We start from the raw sequence: 27346 nt of genomic DNA on the forward strand, positions 1-27346 counted from the left end.
TTTATGATGGTCGCATCCTGTTCTAACAAGCAGAGCAAAGCAAAGTCCATAAAGACATGGATGAGCGAGTTTGGTGTGGAAGAACTTGGCTGGCCTGCACAGAGTCCTGACCACAACCTGACTGAATTACAAGCCAGGGTTTCTCATCCACCCACACCCAAGTTTGTGAATGTGATAGCTCGAGAACAAAGCAGCATAGCAGCTTCAAATTTATACCACAGGTGTATCTGTTAAAAATTTTGGACAAGTTCGAATCTCAGTGACCTTGACCTTTAGATTAAGTTCAGAGGTCAAGTTTTCTGAAAATCTTGTGAATGCTATAACTTGAGGTTCCATAGAATTTTGAAATTGATGATTTTATAATGCTTATTTAGTCCTCTTCCGGTCCACATCTCCCACTCTAATTGTTATCGGTAGTATCAAGGATATACACCCTCCTCTTCCATCTTATATCGCGGAGGTGGCAAAAATATGTCAGTTTCTTTGTTCCTGTCTTAAATATCCCAAACACAATATAGATTTTCACCTCCTAAAAGTCAAAATAGTATCATTCGGAAACATTCTCACAGAATTTTCTCTTCCAGCTTGCAGAAAGTTGCAAAAGGTTTTTGAGTTTCAAGACTGCAGATGCTTTCAGCAGAGCAACATTTATTGATGACTCAACACTCTGGTTCTTTCAGTGGACACAGGCATGACCACAGAGGAATCCTTTGATGAGCGAGGGTGCCACTGCGATGTTACTGTGGAGGATCTATCAGCACCTCTCAAGGCTGTCATCAGAGCTGTCAGGTGAGGTCCTGCTCCAAATAAACTTTATGAGTGCCTTATGAGGTAATCAAAATCAACCCCAAATCACCAAACTGCTTGAAGACTTTGGGCGAGCAATTCTCTTTTGAAGAAGAAAGAACCAGCGAAAACACATTCAGATGTTAATATGCAGTCACACTCAAGAAGATTTTATTGAATTTTCTTACAATGTCGAAAATAGGGAGTACTATTACGAAAATAACACAGATAGGGAGGTCACTTCTGCAGTTAGCTTTCCAAAATCGTGCTTTTATCCATTATCCTCTTCACTCACATTAGGTGCCAAAAACTCAGTCACGTCTCACTTTTCACAGCTTTTGTTTTCATTTGTTGTTTAACACTTTAGATATATAATTGCTTTTTAGAGAACTGGATGGCAAGATTGATCAAATAAATCACATATTTTGGTAAATATGAAGATGATAACTCCCGAGCTCTACCCACTTGTTGTCTTGCTGTCTAGTTAAAAAATGGCAACAAAATTACAATTTCAAATTTAGGCCTTTTTTAAAAGCAGTGCACAAACCATCTGTGGTGTCAGGTGGGCTACATTTATCTTCTCTCTTCTATCTATCATATACTCTTAACACTGAAACTACAACTCCTATTTCTAAGCTCTAGTTCAAAGCAGCAATAATGGAAACATCATTTTGTTAGGGGTAGGAGATTGTAGTGATGTTGCACGTCGCACATTTGGATCCCTGGGTATAATATAATTCCATTTTTTTGAGATGTCTTTGTGCCTCTGCAGTATACATGAGTCTTAGTGTGTTAGAATCAGCTGTGTCAGTGTCACCATAGATAATGGTCCTTACAAAGTCAGGATTAGGAGGCTGGAGCAGTGACAGCTGCATGTTTGTAAGGAAAGAGGATCTCGCAGATTTCATTTTGGGACCTTTGTGCTTTTCTCTTTAGCTTTTTTTTACATGTTACTTTCACTGTCATCTGTTGGTTAGGCTTAGGCACTGAAAACTAAATTCAGTAAAAGATTGGGGTTTGGTTTAAAATATGCTCCTGGCAAACCTGCTGATGAGTTGGGAGTGACAGCCCCATCTCACTAATGCCATAAGAGCACAACCCACCAAAAGGACACCTTCTGACTTAATAAGCCACGTAAGCTTTTAACAAAACAGCTTTAATTGATGCCTTGGGGATGAGAACCGTCTGAACCAATTCAACAAAACCATGAAACTCTGATTAGTCTAATATATGCACTTTAAATAGCAGCCAAAAGACAAATAGCTAGCTAAATTACAGGCTACAATATATTATACCAGTGGTTCTTAAACTGTGGGGCGTAGAGCCTTTGGTTGGTTGCAGAACCTCTGCAGGTGGGGAACAGAAAATCAGGTGCCAATTTATAATTGCCAGTTAACTTAACCAGCAGAGAAGCTGAGGGACGCTGGGGTAGCTGGAGAGAAGCAGTGCAGGTACAAGGACAACATGCAAAGATCTAACCCTGTGCCAAATAATTCTGAAGCACTAGAAAATAAATCAGAAAGTCTAAACCTAACAGAAATATTTGACTAAACTACGAATAGAGCAGAACGCTGAAACTCTTTATATACTACCACATGCACTTCAAAGACCCGCCAGCAGACCAACAGTCAACTAATTAGTAGACTTCAGAATATTATACCAGTAGTTCTCAGAAGCAGGCATAGGAAAAAATCAAGTTCAAATCGAATGTTAAGCAATTTCAGGGAAAATCAATTAGTAGGGATTTGGTGATGCTATTTGGCTGACCCTTACTTAAGCTGTATTTTTTTTTTTATTTGCTGTTGATGAAAAAGTGGCAAATGAGCTCTTTTTGGCTTCTGAAGCAAGACATGCCAGAAAATGTTCCTGCAGTTTCTTGCACAGAAGCACCAAGTTTCCAAAGTCTACACTTGGTGTGTAACAAGCTGCTGGTGCTGAAACTGTAACGGTAATAATAACTAAAATTAAAGAGGATGATGTTATTAGTATTTTTCTTTGCTAAATGCTAAATTGTACTAATTTTAACAATTATGCAAGTGAGAATATTTTCCAAAATGCTAAATTAGTCCTTTTAATCAGACTAACTAAAGTGTTTGTGCTAATAATAAAACCCATTATTTATAATTGGTTATAAAAGATGATGGTTTATTGAAATGAAGTTTGAGATTACCCTTTATCAGCAATCCAACTAAATTGTTGAGTAGATTTATTGTCTACTTTTACATATATGTCCTGCATGTTGGAACTAATAATACTGCTATTGATCACATATTTATTTTTTTATCTTAGTAGTTTCACCTCTCCTGTGCTCTCTAAAGTCAAGAGTTTCTTCCCAATCAACTGGTAATGTGACGGCACTGACCCGTATTTATGACTGCTATAGTGCATGAATATAGTGTGTAGATGTGTTCTAGCGGAGCCTGCTCTCTTTCACTGGCACCGGCACCCTGTGAACAAGCGTTTATCCTACTAGCACCAGATGACTCTCTCACTCCACCGCTTCTTCTCACCTTTTTTCATTGTGCAAATGTCTAATTTCATATATGAATGAAGTATTTTTTAAATGGCCTACTTAGCTGTAGTTTCTATATTTTCTATGGTTTACTAAGAATTAAAATTTTGCTGCGTCAATTTTATAGATCATGAATTCGATTGTTTCCATATAATAAAAAGACAGATTGTTGACGAGGTAAAAACTGGATAAATTCAGCATTTAAAAACCATTAAAACAATTTACATTTATCAGCTTTTTAAGGCAGGGGTTCAATAATGGTTCAGTAATAAAGACAATGAATCATGTGTGAAAACCTGAAACCCCTGGCATGCCCTTAATAAAAGCTCTGAATTATTGATACAAGATAAAAAGCCAAATTATGATTTTCAGTTTTCCATCTTCAAATAGTTGTTGCCACTGCTAGTATCCCTGCATTTTGTTCCATGCTTTTTTTTTTGTTTGTTTTCCTTCTGTTCAGTTGTCATCTTTATATAGAATTATGGAAAAATAAGCACATGCACTTAATATAAATGGTTAAAGGGGTTGTAAGTAATAGAACCTCACATTTGTTTCTCCAGGCATTTGCTATAAGTTTGTTTATGCATTTCTGAGGTATCTTACAATTGATCTTAAACTCAATTGTATTCTTTCTATGTCAGATTTTTCATTTACCAGATTTTATCATTGTGGCCTAATGGAGAGTAGTCAGTTATGTAACCGTTTGAGTGGAATCTTTTTGTAATCCACTCTTTAAGCGAATGAAATCATTCTGTCAACCTTTTGATAGTTCAGTAACAGTATCCACTCAATCATTCTTTTATCTGATCTGGATTATTGTCAAGTTTAGGGGTTTACATGCAAAGACTTTATATCATCCTTTTGTATAATGAAGCTTATTAAACCCCTCTATCACCATCGTCATCTCTTTCTAGATCTACATACAGTTGCACAGATAAACTCCCATCTACGAGCTATGCTGCTGCCACCTAACCCTGGCTGGTCTGCACACTCAGCAGGCCATTCTCCATGGGCAGCCAGATCCCAGGGTTTTCCCAGGGTGTCGGGTTGAGGGCTGGAGACCCCCTCCTCTGTCAGGGCTGTTATTACACAGGGTCATCTGTCACTGCTGCTTCCATTTAGGCAGTGAGAAAAATAGGCAGTGGGAAACTACCAGAAACCACTGGGGACTCTAAATGAACCAAGAGGCATAGATCTCCTTACCTGGATCAATATTATTACTCAGCAGCGGCTCTGTTCACCAAATAAAAGGAGAAAGAAAATTACACTCAGGTTTCACAAATTCGCCATTACGCACTGGTTTTCCATCAGATACTTCAGAAAGTATTTGAAATTTTGTGTTATCTTTGTTACACTCCAAAAAGAAAAGATCAACAGTGAAGCACAAGAACCTCTCTGTAGGTTTTCTCAAACTTACTGCTGCCACCTAATGGTGGTGTTTAGTAATTACACCCTAGATTTCACTTAAATTGACTCCCAGCAATCACTGTGTGTGTATTTGTCTTTTGCATGTATAGGATCATGAAGTTCCACGTAGCAAAGAAGAAGTTTAAGGAGACTTTGCGTCCGTATGATGTGAAGGACGTGATTGAGCAGTACTCTGCAGGTCACCTGGATATGCTCTGTCGCATCAAGAGCCTTCAGACCAGGTCAGGAAACGGCATGCACATTGATTGATATTGACAGATTTCTGTGTTCCTGCTTTCAAAATCAAGGAATTTATAGATGTATCAATAACCTGAGCTGCTATGTGTTGATTTTGCTGTAATTCGAGCTAACGCTATAGGTTATATAGCACGTCACAGAAAATCATTATAAATTAACTTTAAACTTTAACATTCTTTTAAGTACATATTTCTTTTCCAAACTAAATACATATGTGTAGATGTGTGTTCCCTCTCTCTCCCAGACTAGACTCTGTAGTGGGTCCTCCTCCAAGGCCTTTGCGCAGCCGTGGGAAGACCTTTTCCTCTCCCTCCCTGCATTTATATTACAGCCAGACCAGCAGGAAACGGTCGACACCGGGGTTAGACTCACCCCCTTTTCTGATCCTTCTGCCAAATGCTTCCCTACTAACTTTGCCAGCCAGTTTGAATTTGCATATGCTTAGATGTATTTGAACTAATTCAGCCAAATGTACAAATATAACTTATCTTAATACTTGAAGCAATTTTGGTGCAGTAATCATTTCACTGACTTAATAAGTGGACACATAGAAAACACAGGTCTTCTAGGTGAAAAGTCTGTCAAAATGGCATACACATAGCTTCATGCCACACATTACTATGACCACCGTTATTCTTCAGCACAGACTGAAGTCTTCTAGGTGAACTTTCTAGTATTTTCTTAAAGCAGTCTTCAGGAATAGTTTTCCAGGTTCTTGAAGGACATTACAAATCTCTTCTTTGGATGTTGGCTGCCTTTAGTTCTATTCTCTGTCCAGATGATCCCACAGTCTATGATGGTGCGTGGTTTTCTTTTCAGGTATGCTTTGACTGCATTAGCAGTGTGTTTGGGATCATCGTCAAGCTGATGAATTGAGCCATTGCTTTCCGCATGGTATTGCACAGTGGATTAAAATCTGATGGTACTCATCTGCGTTTGTAATTTAGTTTTGATAAGATCCCCAACACCAGTGACTGAAATGCAGCCCCAAATCAAGACAGAGCCTCCACCATGTTATTTATAAATAGGTGTACAGTCAGTGTTTTCTTCTCTCCTGACCTCCTCAGTATAGACCGCTGACAATTTGAATCAAACTTTTCTCATTTGGATTCATCACTCAATAACACCAGTTCTTGCTTTCTCCCTGTTTCCCTTCCTAAGCAATGGCTTATTGACTACCACCCTTCTACTGAGATAGTTTTTGATGAGGCAACATCAAACAATAGCTGGATTAACTGAAGGGCTCGATGCAAATCTTGAGTTCTGTGTCAGGTCTTTGTACAGTTTTTTTTCCTATTTGTTAATGATAAACATTTAAATGTTGTTCTTCTGCTGTAGATATGGTTTTAGGCCTACCGCTTCTTCTTTTGTCCTCTATCTGTCCAGTTTCCTTAATTGCAGGACACACTGCACAGCATGCTGAAACATGCCATGTTTTTGACTAAAAGCATTTTAGGAATCACCTTGTAGAGAAATACTATTTTTTGCCAGTCGACCTGTGTTTCAGTCAGCATTAGGCGGCTTAATAAACAAAAAATCATTCATTTGAAAATGCCATCCTTCACCTCTGTGTGTATCTGTTCATTTATGTACCTGTGCTTAAAGCTTCATGGTGTTAAGTCAGAGAGAAGTGCCTGATCCAGTTTTTTTCCTATCTCCAGACTGGCCAGTGCAGCAGACTCTGGTCGCACCCAGCCAAGGAATATGTCCTCTCCTGCACTACAATATTATTACAGCAACCACATGAAGAAGCTTTCTGGCTCAGGGTTATTCTATTTCACTTAATTTAATTTTAGACTTTAAAATCCTGCCACATGCAGCCATAGCTGCTAATAAGTGCTATAGCAGTGAAAATCGGGTTACTGCGAGCAGATATAAAATATCTGAAATGTATTAACCTTCCCGCAGAACCAGATGGTTGGAGTTTACAGTAGAACATGTAGTTAATACCAGAAGGTTTTGACAATAACTGAAAGGCAAATTAAATTCCAGTACAATTCAATTCCTTATTTTAACCCAAAACTTGATGATTTTAATATGTTAAACTCCATCCACATGGTAAGGTTTTTATTAACCGTGTCTGACACGTAAATATTTGAAGTAAATGCAAACAAACCCAAACACAGCTGTCTGACATCACATTAGATCTCATCTGTATTTCCACACTTCATTCTTTCTCCTTTCATCAGAGAGTGGAAACATTATTGTATGTGAATGCTGCTGATTTGTATGCAGTTGTGTGCGGTTTGGATGTGCTTTTTATTTTTTCCTGAGTGAAAACAGGCACCTGTGCATTACTTTGGAACTCAAAGTATGAAAATTAACTTCACTAACTGAACATAATTAACTGTCAGAGAACAAAGACAACCATTTAATGAATACTCTGACATAATCTGACAGTAATTTAAATCAAGCACTGCAAGAAGCAGCTCACTCAGAGCTTTTTTTATTTTATTAAATATGCTTTATATTCTATAAAAAAACAAACAAAACATGCAAACACAAACAAACTGCTACAAAATGTATTACATCCGATCCTAAAATTGAGTTTCCCATAGATTTTCCTCCTTTTTTTCCATAGTTGTTTTTATACTATAGCACTGATTCACTCAAGCCATGTGTGGTTTTTTTTTTTACTAACCCTAACCTTAGCCTTCCGTTGCTTTAGGTTTGTTGTCTGACTGCAGATAACCTGAAAATACAGCAGGGATGCCTTCTTATATTACAACGTCATTATTTTCTAATATAATAATCCTAATGTATGTGTGTATCTCAGGGTGGATCAGATCTTGGGAAAAGGCCAGATTCCTGTGGATAAAAAAATGAGGGACAAACTGCACCCAGATGGAGACTCCCTAGAGGGCATGAGCATGCTTGGACGTGTGTGTAAGGTGGAGAGGCAGGTGGGTTTAAGAAAAAGAAATAAGGAACACAGAATGCATGTAAAATGCATTCATAAACTTTTATTACCTCACATTGTTGGTGATTTGTTTGGGCTCTTGACCAATACCTGTGAAATTTTGCTTTTAACAGTATCAATTTATCTGTATTGGAAACCCCCAGAAAATTTACAGAATAGTATTCAGCTCTTTCAGCCTTGGTTCTTATTCTCTTTTCTTTTGTGCCTAGGTAACTTCCATTGAATCAAAGCTGGACTCTTTGCTGGATATTTACCGCCAAGTCCTACAGAAAGGCCCCTCAGCACTCACCCTCTCCTCCCTCCCCCTGTTTGAGCTGGAGAACCAGCATCATAACTCGGACTACCCGACCTCAATCATTGGCAGGGATCTTCCCTCCCATCAGGGAGGTGAGCCTGTTGGAAGCGGAGGACACAACAGTGGCGGCATGCGTCGTTCTCTCAATCCCAACCCGAGAGGCTTGCGGCTCATACTGGCACCAGCTGATGATGATGCTCCTCCGGACTCAGCCCCTCCATCCTATCCACCATCCACAGCCTCGCTCTCCCCTTCACCTCTGCTGCCCCCTGATAGCCCTTATCCAACTTTGGTCACCACCAATGGTACCCCGAAAAAAGCACACTTCCCTGATCTGCCGCCCCCACCTTCCTCCACGGGGAATTTCACTCTTCAACTCCCCCCTATGGTACACCCCTCTCACCTCCGATGCCCTGCTGACCCGATCTCAGATGATCTGACAGATGGAGTGGCAGTGGACGAGGAAAGCTCTGGCCCCTCTGTTGTTGTAGGATGCGGTGTGGATTCTGACCAAGAAGGTGACAACGAGGCAGCCTTTGGCCAGGGAACGGTTCAGCTGCGGGAGAAGCCTGGCTTGAAAGCTGAGGGGGTCTGGAGGAGGCACATGAGCCTTGAGGTGAAGCCCTTGCTGCTTCTCTCTTCGAGCCCAGATGGGAGGGCTTCAGACTGGGAAGGTGGTCTTGGGAAGTCGATCTCTGTGCAGAACCTCAGTCAACCTTTGACCAACCGTGCCCCTGGTCTCTCCTCTGCACTCAACAACAGCAGCAGCAGCAATGGTAGCGAACGCAGCACTGCCCATGATGATCTTAACAACTGGGATGATACAGAACTCTTTATTAGAGAGTGCAAATTACAAACATCAGAGGAACATTTCGACTTCCTGTCACAGGGACCTGGAAGCAGCACCTCAGACCTTTTAAAGACTGTGGAGGAGGCTGCACCTCACCCAAAAGGAAAGTCAGAGTTTCTCAGTCAGTCCTCACACATACAGCTGGCATAACCACACTTACTGACAGACACACATTTCCATACTGTATGTAAACACCACTGTGGGTGAAGCCACTTTTTAAAATATTTTTACAGGGCAGTAAACAGATTATGTTGCAAGTTTTACAAATAAATCCTTTCTATATGAACAATGTTTTGATATTTTGTCTAACACTTTTATTCCCAGTTGCATACACACTTTTCATAGGGTACTAAAATTACTACAGCCTATACAGTAAATGAATGTACACGTATGTATGCAAGTGGCCATATTCATGTAAGACAAAATATACAACCATTACACAAAAATGAAAATAACCTTACTGGAAAAACAATATTTTGTTTTTATACAAAAATGACCAAGTTTTTCATATTTACTATCATAAATTAAAGAAAAAGATGCTTAATTTGAAGAGGAATCTTGGAAGGAATCCTAATTTTATTTCTAGATCCAGACTTGTTGGAAAAGCTGTAGATGCCAATCAAATAATGGGGCGCATTGTGAGAAAAGGTTACTGTCCAACAATTTTACATTTTTGCTGAGTCTGACTCAGCAGCAAACCCAATTTCGAGTCTAACTTTTCACTTTACAAATTAAAGGATAATGGAAGAAGAATGCTGAATAACTGTCTCACAGCCAGAACTACTTCACTCTAACTCATTGGTCAGCTTCTACGCACGTGGTGAAACCAGCATCCACATGTACATGCACATCCGCCGAACTCTTTTACACTCTGACAGTTGTGACCATTAACAATAACTACTACTACTCTAAGAAAGGCCAACATGACAAAGAGCTGAGACTGACTAAGAACTTTTCTTGGAAGAAGCAGAGAGTCACTCACTCTGCTAGTTCACTGTCTGTCTTTGGCAACTTAAAATTTCATCTTTTACTTACTCTATGCTTTCATACATATCACTACATGGACAGTTTGAAAAACGAAATATAAATAAAGGGAATAAAGGGTGAGGCCTGGTGTGAGAGAAACAGCTGAAGTATAAAAACTTAAAGGTTGAACCAGGGTTGCATGTGTGCAGACTAGAGAAATCTCGTTTTCTTCATTTCCTACAATTGCTGAAGTGTTTGTTAATGTTGATGTGGTTGGATTGTTGGTCTAATCTGTCAGCAAACTGTAACTAAATTTGAATGCAGCAGACCTAATGGGAAGAAATGTCCTATCAGCACTGACTTAAAACAAGTGTTGGAATTTCTCCCACTTGGTTTGGATAGTAGCCCAGTAAGTTGGATGCAGCTGTTTTGAATATTGAACTGTGGTAGACTTTTAAGTGGGCTTTCTCAGCCAAGCATGAGATGCTGCATGTCTAAGCTGTAATTCAAAAGTGCTCATGCATTTCCTGGTGACTCAGACCTCCATCTGCATGTCAAAATAATGTTTGCTCCAAACTTTTAACAAAACGGTACGAACAAAGTCTGCCTACATGATCAATATTATCTGAACTAATTTGATAGAAGTTAAAACCTGTGTTACTACTTATGTGGTTAACCCACTTACTATTTTATGACAAAACTACAACATTTAAAGGCCATTCGTTGTGATCAAACTAGAAAAACCTCATTGATATTTTCTGTGACTTCTCTGATGAAGACTGATCTTAGATTGAGATTATATGTGGCTTATATAAGGACTCTTTTCACCAGGATGTTGGTACGCACTTCATCCTCACTCACCTCAGTCCTAATTAGAATATTTAACCATTCTGGGTTTTATTGTCACTATCTCGAAAATGACTAAAGTGGACCGTTTATATTATGGTACATTTAATCTTTAAGGAGATGTAGAGGCTTGTATGTTTTCAGTGTTAGATTTTTGAAAAACTGGTGTCTTGAAAGTGTCTTAATAAACAGTGTTTGTATTGCTGCCTTTCTTTCTTTTAGATAGGTTGACTGGTGTTTAAATGAGAATTATGCACAAAAACTATGTCAGCCATCTTCATTTTTGTTAGTCATTTTGATTTGTTTTGTATGTTGTCACAGAAGTCTTAAAATGTATTGTTTGTGCTATTCGTGTCCTTTTATTCATCATTTTTTTCTGTTATATCCCCAGAGAGTTAAGTGCATTTCTTAGAATATTAACATCCTATAAAAGAATATAGCGAGTATTATCTTCTGACAAATGACAACTGCTAACACTTGTAGACTGATTTTAAAGTGTTTTATAGACCATGCAGAAGTTGTTCTGGTATGATAAAATATATTGTCATCATGAAAGCACAGTGTGTTTCTGTTGAGATTGACCTGGAAATGTGACATTGTAGTTTTATGCTTATGTAATATTGACATAGATTTGAGTTGTAGCTATTGATTGAGCTTTGTTAAAAATGAGAACAGGCCAAATCCATAAGCAACAATGAAGCAAAACACCAAACACAGATGGGACAACCTTAAAAACTGCAATTGTTGCCCTCCCCCTCCCAAAGAAAACATGCCTATTTTTGCTGTCTGTATATTGCTTGAGAATCCTCCTATTATTTTCTTCTTCTTCACGGAGCTATAAAGGCCTAGTTTGCCTACAGACTATGCATATTGTATAGTTGAAGTCAAACTCCTGCTTTTCAGTTGGGCATCCAGTTCACTTAAGTTATGTCGCCTTGGTCACAGACTTTATATGGCTTTGATGGCTAATAATACCATTTCTGTATTGCTTGAACGATAATTTATTACACAACTGGCCTTAAAGCTTGATAATGTTAACTTTATTATTTCTTTGAAATTAATTTATTAAAGTGCACACTATGTTCTCTGGATGAGAAATGCAAAGAATTTTATTATTCATTAATAAAGTACAGGTTATCTGAACTTTTTTGTTTTTGTGTCTTTTTTGGTGGAAATTCTTAATCTTATTTATTTGTTAATTAATAAGAAGACAAAGGAACATTGTGAATCTATAGCCTTCAACTCTCTAAACGGTAGGGTAATTAACAAATGGATATTTCTTAGGCATTCTTTTTATCTGAAATTTCACAATTTTCTATACAATTTAAGCCACGTCTGATGTAAATTTATGAAAATTTACAAGAGTTTTAGAAAAACTAACTTTTCGGGAAGGACGTTAACGCGGCGCCGTCCGCGAATTCACCGTTCGACCGTTAATTGCGCTTACTGAAGTAGTGCGTAGGTAGGTGTTGGGTAGCCAAGCTTAAAATGTCTGATTGGGAGGATGAGTACGACCAGGACGGAGTTGCTATCTACAAACCTGCTACAAAACCGGCTTCGGCCGATTGGAAATTTTCATGTAATGACCGTCAAAGGGAAAATGTTGTTTTCGGTGTGAAATATGGAACCAAATTTGGAGCCCCGAGGGAGAGGAGAGCTAATCGTAGCGGCCCGGGTCCCGAGGTCAACAAGTGGGGAGGTGGAAGTGATCGTGGAGGCCCCGGACGACAGACGACGTTTAGCAAAGAAGAGTCTTCCCGGCCTCTGACTATCACAGTGGAAACTACTTCAATTGGAAGAGTAATAGGTACGTTGTCAGAATTAATGCGGAGATGAAATTTACAGTAACAAGTCTTTCACAGTCTTAGCAAAGCTGCATTTAGTTGTGTTGTTAGCGTTAGCTTAGATTTGATGGGTCCGCGCGAAGAAGCTGTGTAAGTGATGAGGTTGGCCTATACCCTGGAGGTTCTGTAGGTTTAGACTCTAAAACACATTTTATTCTGTTAAAAGGTCGTGGAGGAGCCACAATCCGTGAACTTCAAGAGAGCTCTGGTGCAAGAATTAAGGCAAGTTGGTGATGTTGTGTTAAACTAGTACAACAAATCATGGGAAATCACAGTTTAGAAGCGAAAAACAAAAACTGCTTGAACTTTTAATTTGTTTAGATATGGTTATTTAACTTGGACTTGATAATGCCCTGATGACAATAAACACAATTTTGAGCCTTGAATGGATTCTCATTACCTTATCTTTTCCCTTCACCCCCTTTCCACTCTGTCCCCTCCCCTTTTCCAATTCTTATGAATTCATTGTATCACGTTTGGGTTCTTGGGTGTTGGGAGAGGTGTTAGGGCAAACAATGCTGTGCCTGGGCAACAATGCGTTTCCTCTTTCAGTCTTAGGGGGCAGCTATTTCCTAAGAAATTCCTTTGTGGTGCTAAATCAAACTCCCTTCTAAAACTGAACACCCGAAGTAAGAAGCAAAGCACACACTCAAAACTTGGGCCAATCTCAGGTTTATCAGCCTATTCTCAACATGTTCGCTAACAAGCTCAAATTCGGCATAAACTTGAGCAAAATGTCAGCATGCTCAGAGTGAACTGCTGAAATATAGATTTGTCAACCTTTTCCTGAGGTTTTCTTTAAATGGGTTTACCTGGCTTGGGGAAGGAACAAGAAAGCAGACTGAGGGAATATTGTAGTTGCCAACTTCCACCTACCAGTTTATGTGTGGTGGGCCCATACCTTTAAAATCCAATAAAGTTCTGCCATAAATTGGGAAAACATGTACATTTTTTTTTTGTTCATTTTTAACTGTTAAAAAAATGATCATTCTACTTTATTATTTAGGTTACATGCCTAAAAGATTTAGATTTCCATTGATAGTATCAGCTGATATTGGCTATTTACCAGTCTGTTGCTATCTGCATTATGAAAACCAGTAAATCAAAACATTTTAGAAAAGACAGGAGAAATGCCCTTCAACCATGTTATCAGTGATGTTTCATAGTTTGTCCACCAGAGGGTACTGTTTATCTTCTCTGTTAGTAATGATCAACAACCATCTGATTCAAGCAGAGTGTAAACAAGAAGATGAATGATATTCAGGGAAATATGTCATGGCTCTGAAAGGTGGGGAAAGGCATTTTAAATTGCCAAATATCGGTAAAGTGGTCTTAAAAATTGTATTATGGTGTGTGTGTGTGTGTGTGTGTGTGTGTGTGTGTGTGGTGTTCAGAACTGCAATATATTTTAAAATGTTCTTAATATTTTGTCCCCCATGTGTATTTTCAAATCTCAGATTATAGATGCTAGATTATAAGTGTTAGAAACACTTATAATCTGAGTGCATGAAGTTTAAAATGCCATCAAACCATCAAAGTTGCTATCCAATGGTAACTTCTGGTACTGACTGTAAATGATAAAAGATATAGTTTTTAGCTCTGTTTCTAAAAGGCTTGAACACAAAATATATTGAAAACTTATTGGGAAGATGAGTCAAAATGGTAGTATTTTTAGAACAAGAGCGAAAAGTTTAAAATCCCGCAGCCAAATTTACTAAAAATGTGAATATCAGAACTAATTCAGTGCACAGGAAATATGTAAGACGTTATCCTTATACCGTCTTTGTTACTATTCTGTTTGTGTTTTCAGATAAACAAGGGAGGTTATGAAGGTGAGGTAGTCATTTTTGGGTCCACTGCAGCACAGCAGAAGGCCAAAGAGATGATCGAAGACTTGGTGGCAGAGGGCAACTCCCAATATTGTAATGGTGTGAAATTTATTTATTTGAATTTCTTTTCTTTTAGAAAATGATGATGTTTTCAAAACAATTTTCCTTGGGATTCTTGGTTAATATTTTTTCCACTAACATTTTTTTTTAATTCACCAAAAAAGGAAATTGTTTTTAGTACAAATACTATATAATATACTTTTTTTAAAATTGTAAATTAGAGCCATTTTAAGTTAATACAGTGGACAAGAATTTGTTTTGCTTTCTGTCTGACCCAACCTTTTATATTTCTGAGATTAACATAAATCTGAATATCCCCTTCACAGCATTTAATTCCACCTTTATTTTGCTCATAGTGAGAGTTGTACCTAAATAAGAAGCCTGTGTCAGTTGAAGCAAGATGTTATGTATACCTGAGCTTTTGTCCCATAGATTGCTACATAAGGTTCTGACTTTTGCTGATACGCAGTTGTATCACATTTCATTACTGCACTGCATTCAATTCAATTCAGTTTTATTTATACAGCGCCAAATCACAACAACAGTCACCTAACAGGCGCTTTACATTGTAAGGTATACCTCACAATACTACATACAAAAAATCATATGACCCCCTATGAGCAAGCACTTTGGTGACATCGGGAAGGAAAACTCCCTTTTAACAGGAAGAAACCTCTGGCTTGACTCCAAGCTTCCTCACAGCGTTACTGGAGGCCAAGTTAATGCCATCCAGAGTAAGAATTTGGTTAGATACCATATCTCTAAGATTTTCAGGGCTGAGTACAATAACCTCAGTTTTATCTGAATTTAAAAGCAGAAAATTAGAGGCCATTCAGGTCTATATGTCTTTAAGACATTCCTGCAGTTGAACTATTTGAGGTGTGTTATCTGGCTTCATGGATAAAATGTAAAGTGAAAATGTTTGTTATGTCTTCTGATGATACTGCCTAAGGGAAGCATTTATAATGTAAACAGAATTGGTCCAAGCACTGAACCCTGTGGAACTCCATAATTAACCTTAGTGTGCGAAGAGGACTCCATTTAGATGAACAAATTGGCGTCTATTAGACCTGTAATACCTGCAGCGTGCTCTAATCGTTCTAATATAATATTATGGTCAACAGTAACGAACGCTGCACTGAGGTCTAGCAGGACAAGCACAGAGATGAGTCCACTGTCAGAGGCCATAAGAAGATCACTTGTAACTTTCACTAAAGCTGTTTCTGTGCTGTGATGGGCTCTGAAACCTGACTGAAACTTTCCAAATAAGCCAATCCTCTGCAGATGATCTGTTAACTGTTTGAAATGAATGATATGAATTTTTGATTCTTAGTGAATGACTATGAAAATATGGATTTTCTTCTCAGGTTCTCGCAGAGGACAAGAGTATGGAGGAAGATGTGGAGGGGAAAAGAATGGCTCTGTCTGGTCTACTGCTGAATTGCAGGCTGCAAATGTTGTCCAGGACCGTCCATCCATAGACTGGGACGCCATCCGGGAGAACAAGGAGAAGTATAAGGAGCTCAAGTGGAAGGGTAAGTGATCATATTTGTCAAAAGGGCACATGACTTCTTATTCAAAACTATTTAGCTATTGATATAGCTTAATTTGGCATTATTGTAGGATAATTGATTAGAAATTAAACCGTGCGCTAAAGTTAAAGACTTTTTGTTTCTTTGGTGTTGGGGATGGAAATTGTGAACCCCATGCACATGTGCCATACCTATAAAATGGCTAAAATCGTACAGTTTATTAATGCTAAGTTACCCTCAAATATGTAAACATAAATTTGCAAATATAATTATCCAAAGCTAAACTTATTTTGTGATATTTTTGCTTTCTTCAGACATCCCACCTATCAAAAAGAAGTTTTACACTGAGGCACCGAGTGTGGCCGTGCTTACAGCAGAGGAAGTTGGTGAATGGAGGTAAATCTTAGTGGTTCTTGGTCATATGCCCATGTACTTCCATATGACAGGGTTTTACATGTATAAACAAAATTTAAGCCAGTTCAGAAAGGAAGATCTCCTCTGTGCTTTTCGTGATGTTATAACACCAGCCATAAAAGACTTAAGGTATTGTTGTCAGCATGGTAACCTAAGTTTGTGAATGTGATAACTCAATTTATACCAGAAGTCTTTCTACTAAAATCTTGAGTATCTCAGTGACCTTGACCTTAAGGTCAGAGGTTAGGTTTTCTGAAAATCTTATGAATGCCGTAACTTGAGAACAAAGCTCATTTCTGCTGCTTGTATCCATGATCTCATTCTTTCGGTTCTTTTGGTCAATACCCAGAGCTCGTGACCATAGGTGAGGGTAGGTAGGGTAGATCGACCAGCAAATCGAGAGCTTTGCTTTTACACTTAGGTTTCTCTTCACCGTAACAGACAGCGTTTGCATCACTGAAGCCATCTGGTCAGCACCAATCCCTCTGATCCCCGGCTCCGCTCACTCATGAGCAAGGCCCAGAGATTAACAGAGCTGTGGCATTTCTCAACAACAGTGCTCCACCTGGTGGCAGGTGGCTCCATAAAATTTAAGACTCAACAATTTACCAGCATTTGGGCATCAATTAAAATGTTGACAGTTACATTAAACGACTAGTACGTCTGGTAGCCACTGGTGACATTAGCAACAATTAGTTGACTACTCGCGCACATCCCTAGTTCAAATACAGACGGACAGTCTCCGAGTGGTTGGATTTTTCATCCAGAAACTGCTGTAACATTACTTTTGTTGGACTGTTTTTCCTCAGCAAGAAGGGTATGTGGTGGGTTTATCTAAATAACTACTTTTTAGAACTCTGCTCTCTGGCTTTATGGGTTGTGCCTGTGATCATTCTCTTTCTAAAGTCTGCCCTTGATTGAGTGGAGTCTCCCACTCTGACTTTCTTGGCGTTTTTATATTTGGTACATTTTGAATTTGGAGCACCTTCCCCTTAATGTCTGTGCTTTTATTTTTGTATGTGCTTTTTATCTAATGGCATAAATTTGACACTGACAATTGATCACCTTTTAAAAGAGGATGGAAAAAAGTACACAGTTATTCAATTTATTGTCATGTTTCTGATATTTAACCTGGAACCAAACACATGGTATTCATCTGCGTTTAGCATGGTACTTGGTACTTTGAATCTGTTTTCATGTTTGTTTACACGTTTTCCTCAGGAAGGAGAACAACAATATCTTTGTGGATGACCTGAACGAGGAAGAAGAGAAACGGCAAATTCCCAATCCCTGTCGCACATTTCTTGAGGCCTTTGAGCTTTATCCAGAGATCATGGAAAACATTGACCGGGTTGGCTTCACCAAACCAACCCCCATCCAGGTATGATCGTGGCACCATAGCAGTTTTTGTTTTTGTTTGTTTGTTTGTTTGTTTGTTTGTTTGTTTGTTTGTTTTTTATCAGTTTAACCATAGTTAAACTTATAAACTTATTAATAAGTTGTAATGATAAATATTTTGAATGTGCCAAATCAGATGAATCTGAATTAGCACAAATCTCTCTGTTGGAATTCTCAGATGTGTGTAAAACCAAATATTTTAGTTTGTTTTATGTGTAAAATGTTTCTTTGTAAACCAGGGAGATTCTTTACCTTATATGTTGTGTAAATGTGTTGTAGGTGGGTTTGGGAACAAAAACTTTCAAATCTGTTAGTGTGTGTGTTGCAATGACATATGCACCTGTAGTGACATGCCCTGTTTCTGCTGTGGGTAAATCCAGTGTTTGACTTCAGTGTCAGCTTTAACAGGAACTCAGCCTATTTTATTATAAATTCTTGGAACTGAGCCAGTAACTGTTGTAGTCTTTCCAAGAAGCAGAACTGAAAATCGGTTGTAGGTGGCATCATGTGTAGTTTTCTTTTCTTTTTGTTTTTTTAAGAAGGGGGGGAAAAAAACCCTAATTGCATTATTTCTCTCCGCACACACACAATACTACTTTCATTGAGTTCCTTGATCTAATCTTTTCATTTTTAAAGGTTTTCACTGTGTTAAACGCAATTCTAAGTTTTACTTCCAGTTTCTCACTAACTGAAGTTGCTATATAATAGGGCTGCCACGATTAGTCAACTATCAAAATCGTTGACGACTAATTTAATAGTCGACGCATCGTTTGAAGCTTTCTAAGATCCTGAAAGACGCAGGAATAAGTAAATGGTAAATGGCCTGTATTTGTATAGCGCTTTACTAGTCCCTAAGGACCCCAAAGCGCTTTACACTTACATTCAGTCATTCACCCATTCACACACACATTCACACACTGGTGATGGCAAGCTACATTGTAGCCAAAGCCACCCTGGGGCACACTGACAGAGACGAGGCTGCCGGACACTGGCGCCACCGGGCCCTCTGACCACCACCAGTAGGCAACGGGTGAAGTGTCTTGCCCAAGGACACAACGACCGAGACTGTCCGAGCCGAACTGCCAACTCTTGAGCCACGATCGCCCCAGTAGGATAGTAGGATTTAAGACTGAAACAGAAGATGGCAGCAATGCATGTACAAGGATGGCAGCTGACCTTAAACGCCAAAGAAGAAGCAGTCTCCGGTATCGTAGCTGTGTCCAAATTCAGGGGCTGCATCCTTCGTAGGCCACATTAAAAGGGCGATTACGTGACAGCGATGTGATGAAGGCTGTCCAAATTCAAAGACTCTTCAAAATGACAAATGCGTCCTACATTCCCCAAGATTTCAAAGACTGGTCGGGTGTATCCTTTGTGGCACAGCTCATCCCAGAATTACCGCAGCTCAGCCAATTCCAGTTTCCAACAATGGCGGCAGCTACTTAGTTTTAATATTACCCTTTCTGTGTCACAAAATAAACTTAAGATATTTTCAGGCGAGAATGTAGTTGTGTTAACTTCAAATGTCTGTTCAATCTATCAAGACATCGCATATTTGCAAAAGTCCTCCGACATTTTCGGAGACAAGCTGACCGGGAGGTCAAGGCTCACTAGAGCCGGCAAGAACAGCGAACTCCCGGCACAGACCGCGGGGGTCTTTCGCTACTCAGGTTAAACATGATATATATATAAGTCACTCGGATAACTTAAAAATGAGTAAATTGGTTTGGCTCAGATTCAAGTTATAGTTTTTACACAGCTGAATAAACGTCAAACTGAAAACTGATTAAACAGAAGTGTGAGATGTTAGAGAATTTACTCCAGTGTACTGTTATATTTGAGCGAGCAAGGAGCAGAGGACTGAGTTTATTAAACTCCACTGAAACAATCTGCAAATTTCATTAAAAATTTTAATAAACTATCATCTTGTCTTTGCTTTTAGTTAGCACATACCTTAAACACTTAAAGCTGTATGCTCTTTTTTTGTGTGTGTGTGTGTGTGTGTGTGTGTGTGTGTGTGTGTGTGTGTGTGTGTGTGTGTGTGTGTGTGTGTGTGTGTGTGTGTGTGTGTGTGTGTGTGTGTGTGTGTGTGTGTGTGTGTGTGTGTGTGTGTGTGTGTGTGTGTGTGTGTGTGTGTGTGTGTGTGTGTGTCCTGTCTGGCACTGTGGCAATCAGAATTATTGTCTGAAGGCCAAGAAAAATGCCCAACAGATTTACTTTCCCAAGTGGGCCTTTTGCTATACTGGCCCACTTGATTGTCATAGTTTATTTGATCTTTATTAGTTATTTTTATTCTAAGTTATTGTAATCAGGCCAGACTGGACTCGGGGACGGGAAAGAAAAACAAGAAGAAAAGTTCAGAAGAAAGTTAACAGAAGGAGAGGGAAAGAGAGAGAAAAGACAATGAAAATCTGCTTCATCGCCCCCCCTTTTTTTTTTTTTTTTTTTTTTTTTTTTTTTCCTCCCCTCTTTTCCTGGATCACCTGTTGAGGAAAAAAAGAAAACAAGCAGAAGAAGACTAGAGCAATAGAATAAACAACATCATGATGATCTATGGCAATATAACAGTAAATACTAAATGTAAAACATTATTGTGCAGCACGTAAGATCGACAGCGCACAGTGTGCTTTAAGGTAGGATCCAAAAAGGGTGTAGTTTGTGTGTGTGAGCACCCGTGTGTACACCTGTGAGCATGAACGTGCTTGTTTTTAAAAGATTCCTACATGTAATGATCTGTTAGAGGGTGTGGGCCGCCATAGCCCCGTCCTCCAGGGCATGAAGCAGGTATGGAGGAGATCAAAACTCCAGACATCCGGAGGCCCTCAGAAATGTTTAGCTTGTTGTTTCAAGGTCACAAATATCTTTAATTGAAAAAAGTTAAATCTGCATTTGTAAAATCAACCAGTGGTGACTAGAGAATCCCGTGTAGGTTGTTACTTGTTTTGGAACAGACAATATTTGGATTTTTAATCAAAATTTAAAGAAACTGTTCAAAGTAAACATAAATAATGAGAGGTTTTGACATTACCCTGCTTCTCACATGCCTGAAGCATCCTTCAGTGACTGAGCACCTAATGTATGATAAGATTTAAATTATCCAAACATGGGGAAATTTGTGTATTACCACATCTCAGGTACACGTAGCAGAACGAAAGCAACAAAGAGTATACCGCAATAAAATAAGCAAAATGTAATTACAGTGAGCTCTGTCATGCTGGATTTCATTTTTATTACAACGGAAGATGTAGAGAATGGAAATGAGCAAGTAGCTGGGATGGCAGCAGAAATAGAGAGCAAGCCACTGAGCCAGTAACCGTTTAATAAAAGGATAAACACAGAACGCACTAGAGACCGATTTCGTTATCTGTTCTCATCCACCACAGGTGATTCAGTTGAATTTTATTTACAGTATCAGGGTAAAGTCCTTGCAGTGGCACAGACAGAAACTCAATCTTACCCTACCGGTAAGCACTGGGCAAGATGAGCTATAAAAAATTTTTATTAACAGTAATAAAACATTTCCCGTCCTTCACACTGAACCTACGCCATGGAGTACTTTCTGGAGTACTTTCTTTTCATACTTGGGTCACATCAGAATTCATGATGGTATGCTGCATAGGGAAATGAAACACCATCTCTCTTTCAAAGTTTAACTTTCATTTCCAGATTTAACTTTCATTTCACAGTAGGAATCTGGTCAGATTGAAAGCAATATTACATGTAGTGGAACAACCAGTTCTGTACAATGAATCACTATTTATAGCTCCACACTGCACAACAATGTAAGTACAAGCCTGCTGACATGATGTTGCAGTAATGACAAATACATACTTGCTTCAATATGTTCTTGGAGTTTTTTTTCAGTTGCAGAATAAACAGTTTCTGTCTCTTCAACAGGAGGTTTCTAACATGCGACTAACCTAAACATATATTTTAAAACGTATCATTTTTTTTTAATATATCTCATAAAAAATGTTGTTTTTGTTCTTGCATAGTCTCCATATAAAAGATTTTGGGTAATCTTTATTTATTTATTTTATTTCTCACATGCTAACATTAAAGTTAGTCTTATACCAGATGTGGAGTTATATATGATGATGACTTTTTAAAATATAGTTTTTAATATTTCTTCAGTCTCAAGCGTGGCCAGTGCTACTGAGTGGCGAGGACCTGATAGCCATCGCTCAGACTGGAACAGGGAAAACACTGGCCTACCTGCTGCCGGGGTTCATCCACATGGATGGGCAGCCTGTGTGAGTGTAGAAAAACCTTATTTTTAGCACAATCTGAGTGTAACTGGCGCCACGTTCTCAAATAATAGATAGCGCTGTTTTGTTCAATTCCTTTCAGAAGAGGATACCTACAATAATTTAGCCTCTTCCTCTATTAAATCTTTATCTTTTTGTCCTTTGAGTAGACCTAGAGCTGAGCGGGATGGTCCAGGCATGTTAGTGCTAACTCCTACCAGAGAGCTGGCCCTGCAGATTGAAGCAGAGTGCAACAAGTACCGCTATAAGGGTTACAAAAGGTCATAAGTCACTAAAAATAAATTAAAATCAATGATCATGTGATGTAGAGAGGGCATGATAACGACTGTTCCTTCTGCATCTCTCTCAGTATCTGTATCTATGGTGGAGGTGATAGGAGAGGCCAGATCAACCTAGTGAGGGATGGCGTGGACATCGTGATTGCTACACCCGGCCGCCTCAATGACCTACAGATGAATGAGCTCATCAACCTCCGCTCCATAACCTACTTGGTCAGCTCTTTATGTCTATGCATGTTTGCTTTCCTCAAAGCTTGTGTTGGTCCACTGTGTAGAAAAAAAGCCCATGAAAGTGTTCTTGTAGCATTTGACAGGAAGCCTAATTAAATGCGTAAACAATAGGTGTAGAAATATCTGCGCAGGTCATAGCAAGGATCCACATCTAAAACTAAATCTAAAATTACCAATGTGTTTTAACTTTTCTAATCTGCAGCCAGCGAAAGGATTATCAAATTAAGAAGAAGGTAAAATCAGAGCTGTCTGTATGCAGATAAACTGTTGTTTGTGAAATTTGATTGATTTCTCATAGACTTAAAGTATCCCTTTCTAGTAGGCATACTTGCACGTAGAATGGATGGATTTATATTATAATGTATAAGTTGCTAGTAATTTGTGCCATAGTCTTATAGATTAAACTAGCAGTGTACACCATTGGTCCCCAACCCCCGGGCCTCGGACCGGTACCGGGCCACGAGAGTTGAGGCTCAGGGGTGAAATGTATGGTTTTCAGGGTTTTTATCGGTTTTCAGCATTATTTTGTTATCGTTTTTATCGTTAAGTCAGTTTTCCTGGGTCTTTTCACGTGTGTTATGAATAAATCTTCTTTTTTTCAGTACCGGTATTAGTTTTATTTTGTTGTATTTATCCGCGACACCTTAAAGGCCGGTCTGTGAAAATATTGTCGGGCATAAACCGGTCCGTGGCGCAAAAAAGCTTGGGGACCGCTGGTTTACACCATAATCAACCAGGCTTTTTTTGGGCCCAGAAAATTATACTTGTATACTTGAGGCTTGTAAACATGTAATCTACTGGCTGCTGACACATGGTTCATAGTAGGTGGGTTTTATTTTGTATATTTGGCGTACTCATGTTGTGTGTGTGTGTGGTGAAAACGAGATGCGCTGTCTTTAGTAACTACTCTTTTAAAAAGGTGCTGGACGAGGCTGACCGTATGTTAGATATGGGCTTTGAACCCCAAATTATGAAGATTCTTCTGGACATCCGTCCAGATCGACAGACTGTCATGACCAGGTATAAACAATTTGCCATCAGTTAATGATGAAACTGACCACATGAACACACAACACATCCAATTCAGGAACAAGTGCATTTAAATGGTTGACTTTAAACATGAAAACCATCAAGTATTGGTTGGTGTTCATCCAGAGTTGTAGAATATAATGTATGTATGGAAATTAAAACAACCTTTCTATGCCCGTTATTTCTCATGTTTCAGTGCAACTTGGCCCACAGGTGTGAGACGACTGGCCAAATCCTACCTAAAGAATCCCATGATGGTTTATGTGGGCACCCTGGACTTGGCTGTAAGTAGAAATGAATCCAATCAGTGATTTAAATGTCCTGACTATTTTTTTTTTTTTTTTTTTTTTTTTTTTTTGTATATTGTCCCACCATAATCCCACCATAAGGTCGTCAAGTATAAGTTTATTTATATGGCACATTTACAACAGCTCATCCTTCACAAACTAAAATGCAATTGAAATAAGTAAAATGCACAACAATGATGAAATAAAAATATAAAAGAAAGAATAATACAAGACAATACAAATAACTAAAACAACAATGACTAAGGCTGTTAAAACAAAATGCTTGGGTCAACATGTGCTAAAGACAGTCCATAAAAATGTATCCTCAGTAAAGATTTACAATGTTCCAGGGTTTGCACAGCACTAATATTTAGAGGCAGACTATTCCAGAGTCTGGGACCTACCATGGAGAAGCCTCTGTTGCCACAGGATTTAAGTTTAGACCGTGGAATGGTTAACATTAGTTTTGAACTGGACCTCATGGTTCTTTCTGGAGTATAAATAAATACAGCTAGGATAGGTAAGAAGGATGAATTAACAACAATCAAACTACTGTATTTCACATGGTTGTTTAGTGACTAAAAGCTGGATACTGGAGAGATGGTTTCTGTCTGACTTTTGCATGTCTGACAGTTGAGAATTTGTTCATTTATTCTTGGCAGACATGTTATTTACTTTAAAGTTCTAAATAGCGTATGCCCGTTTGGATTCTGTTTACATGCTTCCTATGTTTCTATTCTTGTCAGGCTGTTAACACGGTGCAGCAAACAGTGCTGATTGTTCGCGAAGAGGAGAAAAAGTCGTATCTGTTTGACTTCATCAGAAACATGCAACCGGAGGAAAAAGTAATCATCTTTGTTGGCAAGAAGCTTGCGTAAGTGCGGAGTTGGTTCATAGTTGTGGCTGTTCACCACTGTTACAGTTGGATAAACACACATCAGCATTGGTACCCACTTTAATCGCGTGTCCTTTGTGTTTGCTCGTTTCCATTTTTGTTCAACATCAGAGTTGATGACCTGTCCAGTGATATGTGCCTTCAAGGTTTGGCTGTGCAGAGTCTCCATGGTGACCGTGAACAGTGTGACCGTGAAGAAGCTCTCAAGGACTTTAAAAACGGTATGTAACGTGAAGGGAAAAGTGCTTTGAAAAATAGTCTGCATGGCACTAGCAGAGAAAATGGAAACACATTTTTGTGTGTAGCTGGTGGTCTTATTTTAAACTAAAGACTTCCACAAGTAAAGGCTGTTGGATCGAAGTTATGACAGAATAAGTGTTGTATCTTTTTCCAGGTCGAGTTCGTATCCTCGTGGCCACAGATTTGGCATCTCGAGGGTTGGATGTCCATGACGTAACACACGTCTTCAACTTTGACTTCCCACGTAACATCGAGGAATATGTTCATCGTGTAGGTCGCACTGGCAGAGCAGGGTAAGAGAGTGTGCATGCAGACTTTACTGCCAGGCTGTGCTTGTGCTAGCTTGTGATGTTGATGCATGTTTCGTTTCAGACGTTCAGGTGCTGCTGTGACCCTGGTGACAAGAGAGAACTGGAGAATGGCACCTGAGCTAATTCCCATCATGGAGCGAGCAGGACAGGTTGGCAAAAACATATTTTGCGTTGACATAAATACACTTTTGATTGAGTAGACTTTTTTTTTTTTCTTCTTCTTCAAAATGTAACGTAATTCCTGAGAATTCTGTGCATGTGTACTTATATTATAATACAGCTGACAAACTGATAGTCTTTTTTTTTTTTTTTTTTTTAATTCTTTATTTCTAAACTATTACTTCACGAAGGTGATTACAGGCATTAATCAACACAATTTACAAGGGAAAAACAAAACAAAACGAAAGAAAAAGAAAAAAGAGAAGGAGAAAAAAAAAAAAGAAAAAACAGTCGGGAGTGACCAGTTAGCTAGGTTGGTGGTTTCAAGCTTTGAAAAGAAGATTCGGCTTATGGGTATTGGCATATAGGACCCACTTATCCCAACACAAATGGAACCAACCCACCCTGTCACTGACATAAGCTGTTACCTCCTCCATCCTATAAATCTCTAGTGTAATTTCCCACCATAATGACAAGGTCGGTATATCTTGCAAGGACCATTTCTTAGTTATACCTTTCTTACTTGCAACAAGTAAAGCTCTTAACAGACATGTATCATTTTTAGACCAGTTCTGCGGTATACAACCAAAAAAGATTGTCTTCATGTCCAAAGGGAATGTACAGTCAAAAATGCCTTGTAATGTACCATGAATGTCTTTCCAGTAGGTCCGTAGCAAAGAACAGTCCCACATAATATGGGTGTGATGTGCTCGTTGGTGTCCACAGTTTCTCCAACACACAGGAGGATTCCCATCATAATGAGCCTTTTGACACGGAGTAATAAAGAACCTTATCAAAGACTTCCATCCAAATTCCCTCCAGCTAAAAACTGATAGTCTTAACGAATCCTTTTGCAGGATATCCCAGAGGAGCTGTTGCTTATGGCAGAAAGGTATCAAAAGCACAAGAAAGAGAAGGAAATGTCCAATCCAAGGGGAGGACAGGGGCGAGGAGGAGGGAGAAGAAATGGTGGAACAGACCGCGGCCAAAACTGGGGGTTCTAATACAGAGCTGTCCATGTAAGTTTTCCCGCCATGTTCCTCCACCTTACTCTGACAGGAATTAACAGTCAAATTACTGTATTTCACATGGTTATGAGAATGTTCATTTTCTTATCCTTTTCTCCACAGGCTGGAGCAAGGTCTCAATCTACCTGTGTTATTTCTTTTTAATGTGCATTTCAGTTCTTTATTTTCTGTTATTGAAAGGTTTGCTTGCTGGATTATATCTGTGATCATTTGGCAACTTGCACCTAATTGTTTTCTTCTCTTAAAAGAATTTAAAATGCACATTTTTCTCTGCCATAAACTTATTAGTCTGTTATCATTCAGAATATTTTATGTTATCTCTTGGTTGTGGAAAGTTTAATAAATTGTTATCTTAAAAAGAAATGACATGTTGTGCATTAATTATTGGCTTGTTCCTTGAAAAAATAACCATAGAATTGTGGTAATAATTGAATCTACTTTCTTAATTGCCTATATTATTGGTCAGAAATTACATGGACACTTGGGGGTAAGTGCTCATAATTTGGGGGGGAAATAATAATAACATGGAAAAAGAGAAAAGTCAGGTCTTTTGACAATATATATATATTTTTTTTCCAAACAGAAAGTGATGGTTTGCGTTAAGCTCAACAGCTTGTCTGCATTACTTGCTCAAGATGTTTAGTCTGCTGACCACATCGGTTTACTTGGAGATCTGATTCAAAGGAAGATCTAAGCACAAACA

At 38.8% G+C, this 27346-nt stretch overlaps 2 protein-coding genes across 5 annotated transcripts in view; both read left to right on the forward strand.

The window, feature by feature from the left end:
• The window catches only part of kcnq5a (potassium voltage-gated channel, KQT-like subfamily, member 5a), a 113448-nt gene extending 101465 nt beyond the window's left edge, over positions 1-11983 (forward strand). Inside the window, exons 11-15 of one of the 3 annotated variants that reach the window (XM_040000029.1) lie at positions 681-789; positions 4816-4947; positions 5208-5324; positions 7740-7866; positions 8093-11983. In XM_040000029.1, the coding sequence (XP_039855963.1) occupies positions 681-789; positions 4816-4947; positions 5208-5324; positions 7740-7866; positions 8093-9178 (1571 nt within the window). In that variant the 3' untranslated portion in view covers positions 9179-11983. The remainder of the gene's footprint in view (positions 1-680; positions 790-4815; positions 4948-5207; positions 5325-7739; positions 7867-8092) is intronic. The other 2 variants (XM_040000031.1, XM_040000030.1) reach the window with 2 other exon arrangements.
• ddx43 (DEAD (Asp-Glu-Ala-Asp) box polypeptide 43) lies at positions 380-26987 on the forward strand. Of its 2 annotated transcripts, XM_040000033.1 has the most exons (19): positions 380-384; positions 6302-6306; positions 12318-12647; positions 12851-12906; positions 14495-14612; positions 15941-16108; positions 16420-16501; positions 17741-17900; positions 22052-22170; positions 22335-22445; positions 22535-22676; positions 23614-23714; positions 23920-24007; positions 24757-24884; positions 25017-25126; positions 25300-25438; positions 25518-25605; positions 26473-26634; positions 26746-26987. In XM_040000033.1, the coding sequence occupies exons 3-18, from the start codon at positions 12329-12331 to the stop codon at positions 26617-26619; spliced, it is 2076 nt and encodes a 691-aa protein (XP_039855967.1). In that variant the 5' UTR covers positions 380-384; positions 6302-6306; positions 12318-12328; the 3' UTR covers positions 26620-26634; positions 26746-26987. The 2 variants fall into 2 exon arrangements, with proteins under 2 accessions (XP_039855967.1, XP_039855966.1); XM_040000032.1 differs by lacking the exons at positions 380-384; positions 6302-6306 and having other exon boundaries at positions 12272-12647.
• Positions 26988-27346: the final 359 nt, after the last annotated feature.

The sequence above is a fragment of the Simochromis diagramma genome, unplaced genomic scaffold (assembly GCF_900408965.1).
Source record: "Simochromis diagramma unplaced genomic scaffold, fSimDia1.1 OVJJ01000596.1, whole genome shotgun sequence".
In the NCBI taxonomy this organism is placed as follows: domain Eukaryota; kingdom Metazoa; phylum Chordata; class Actinopteri; order Cichliformes; family Cichlidae; genus Simochromis; species Simochromis diagramma.

Bases quoted from the DNA above. Each gene is read 5' to 3' on its own strand.
- ddx43 (XM_040000033.1), top strand. From the start codon at position 12,329: ATGTCTGATTGGGAGGATGAGTACGACCAGGACGGAGTTGCTATCTAC. The intron at 22,446-22,534 runs GTCATAAGTCAC...CATCTCTCTCAG, and splicing joins CGCTATAAGGGTTACAAAAG to TATCTGTATCTATGGTGGAG. The intron at 24,885-25,016 runs GTAAGTGCGGAG...GTTCAACATCAG, and splicing joins TTTGTTGGCAAGAAGCTTGC to AGTTGATGACCTGTCCAGTG.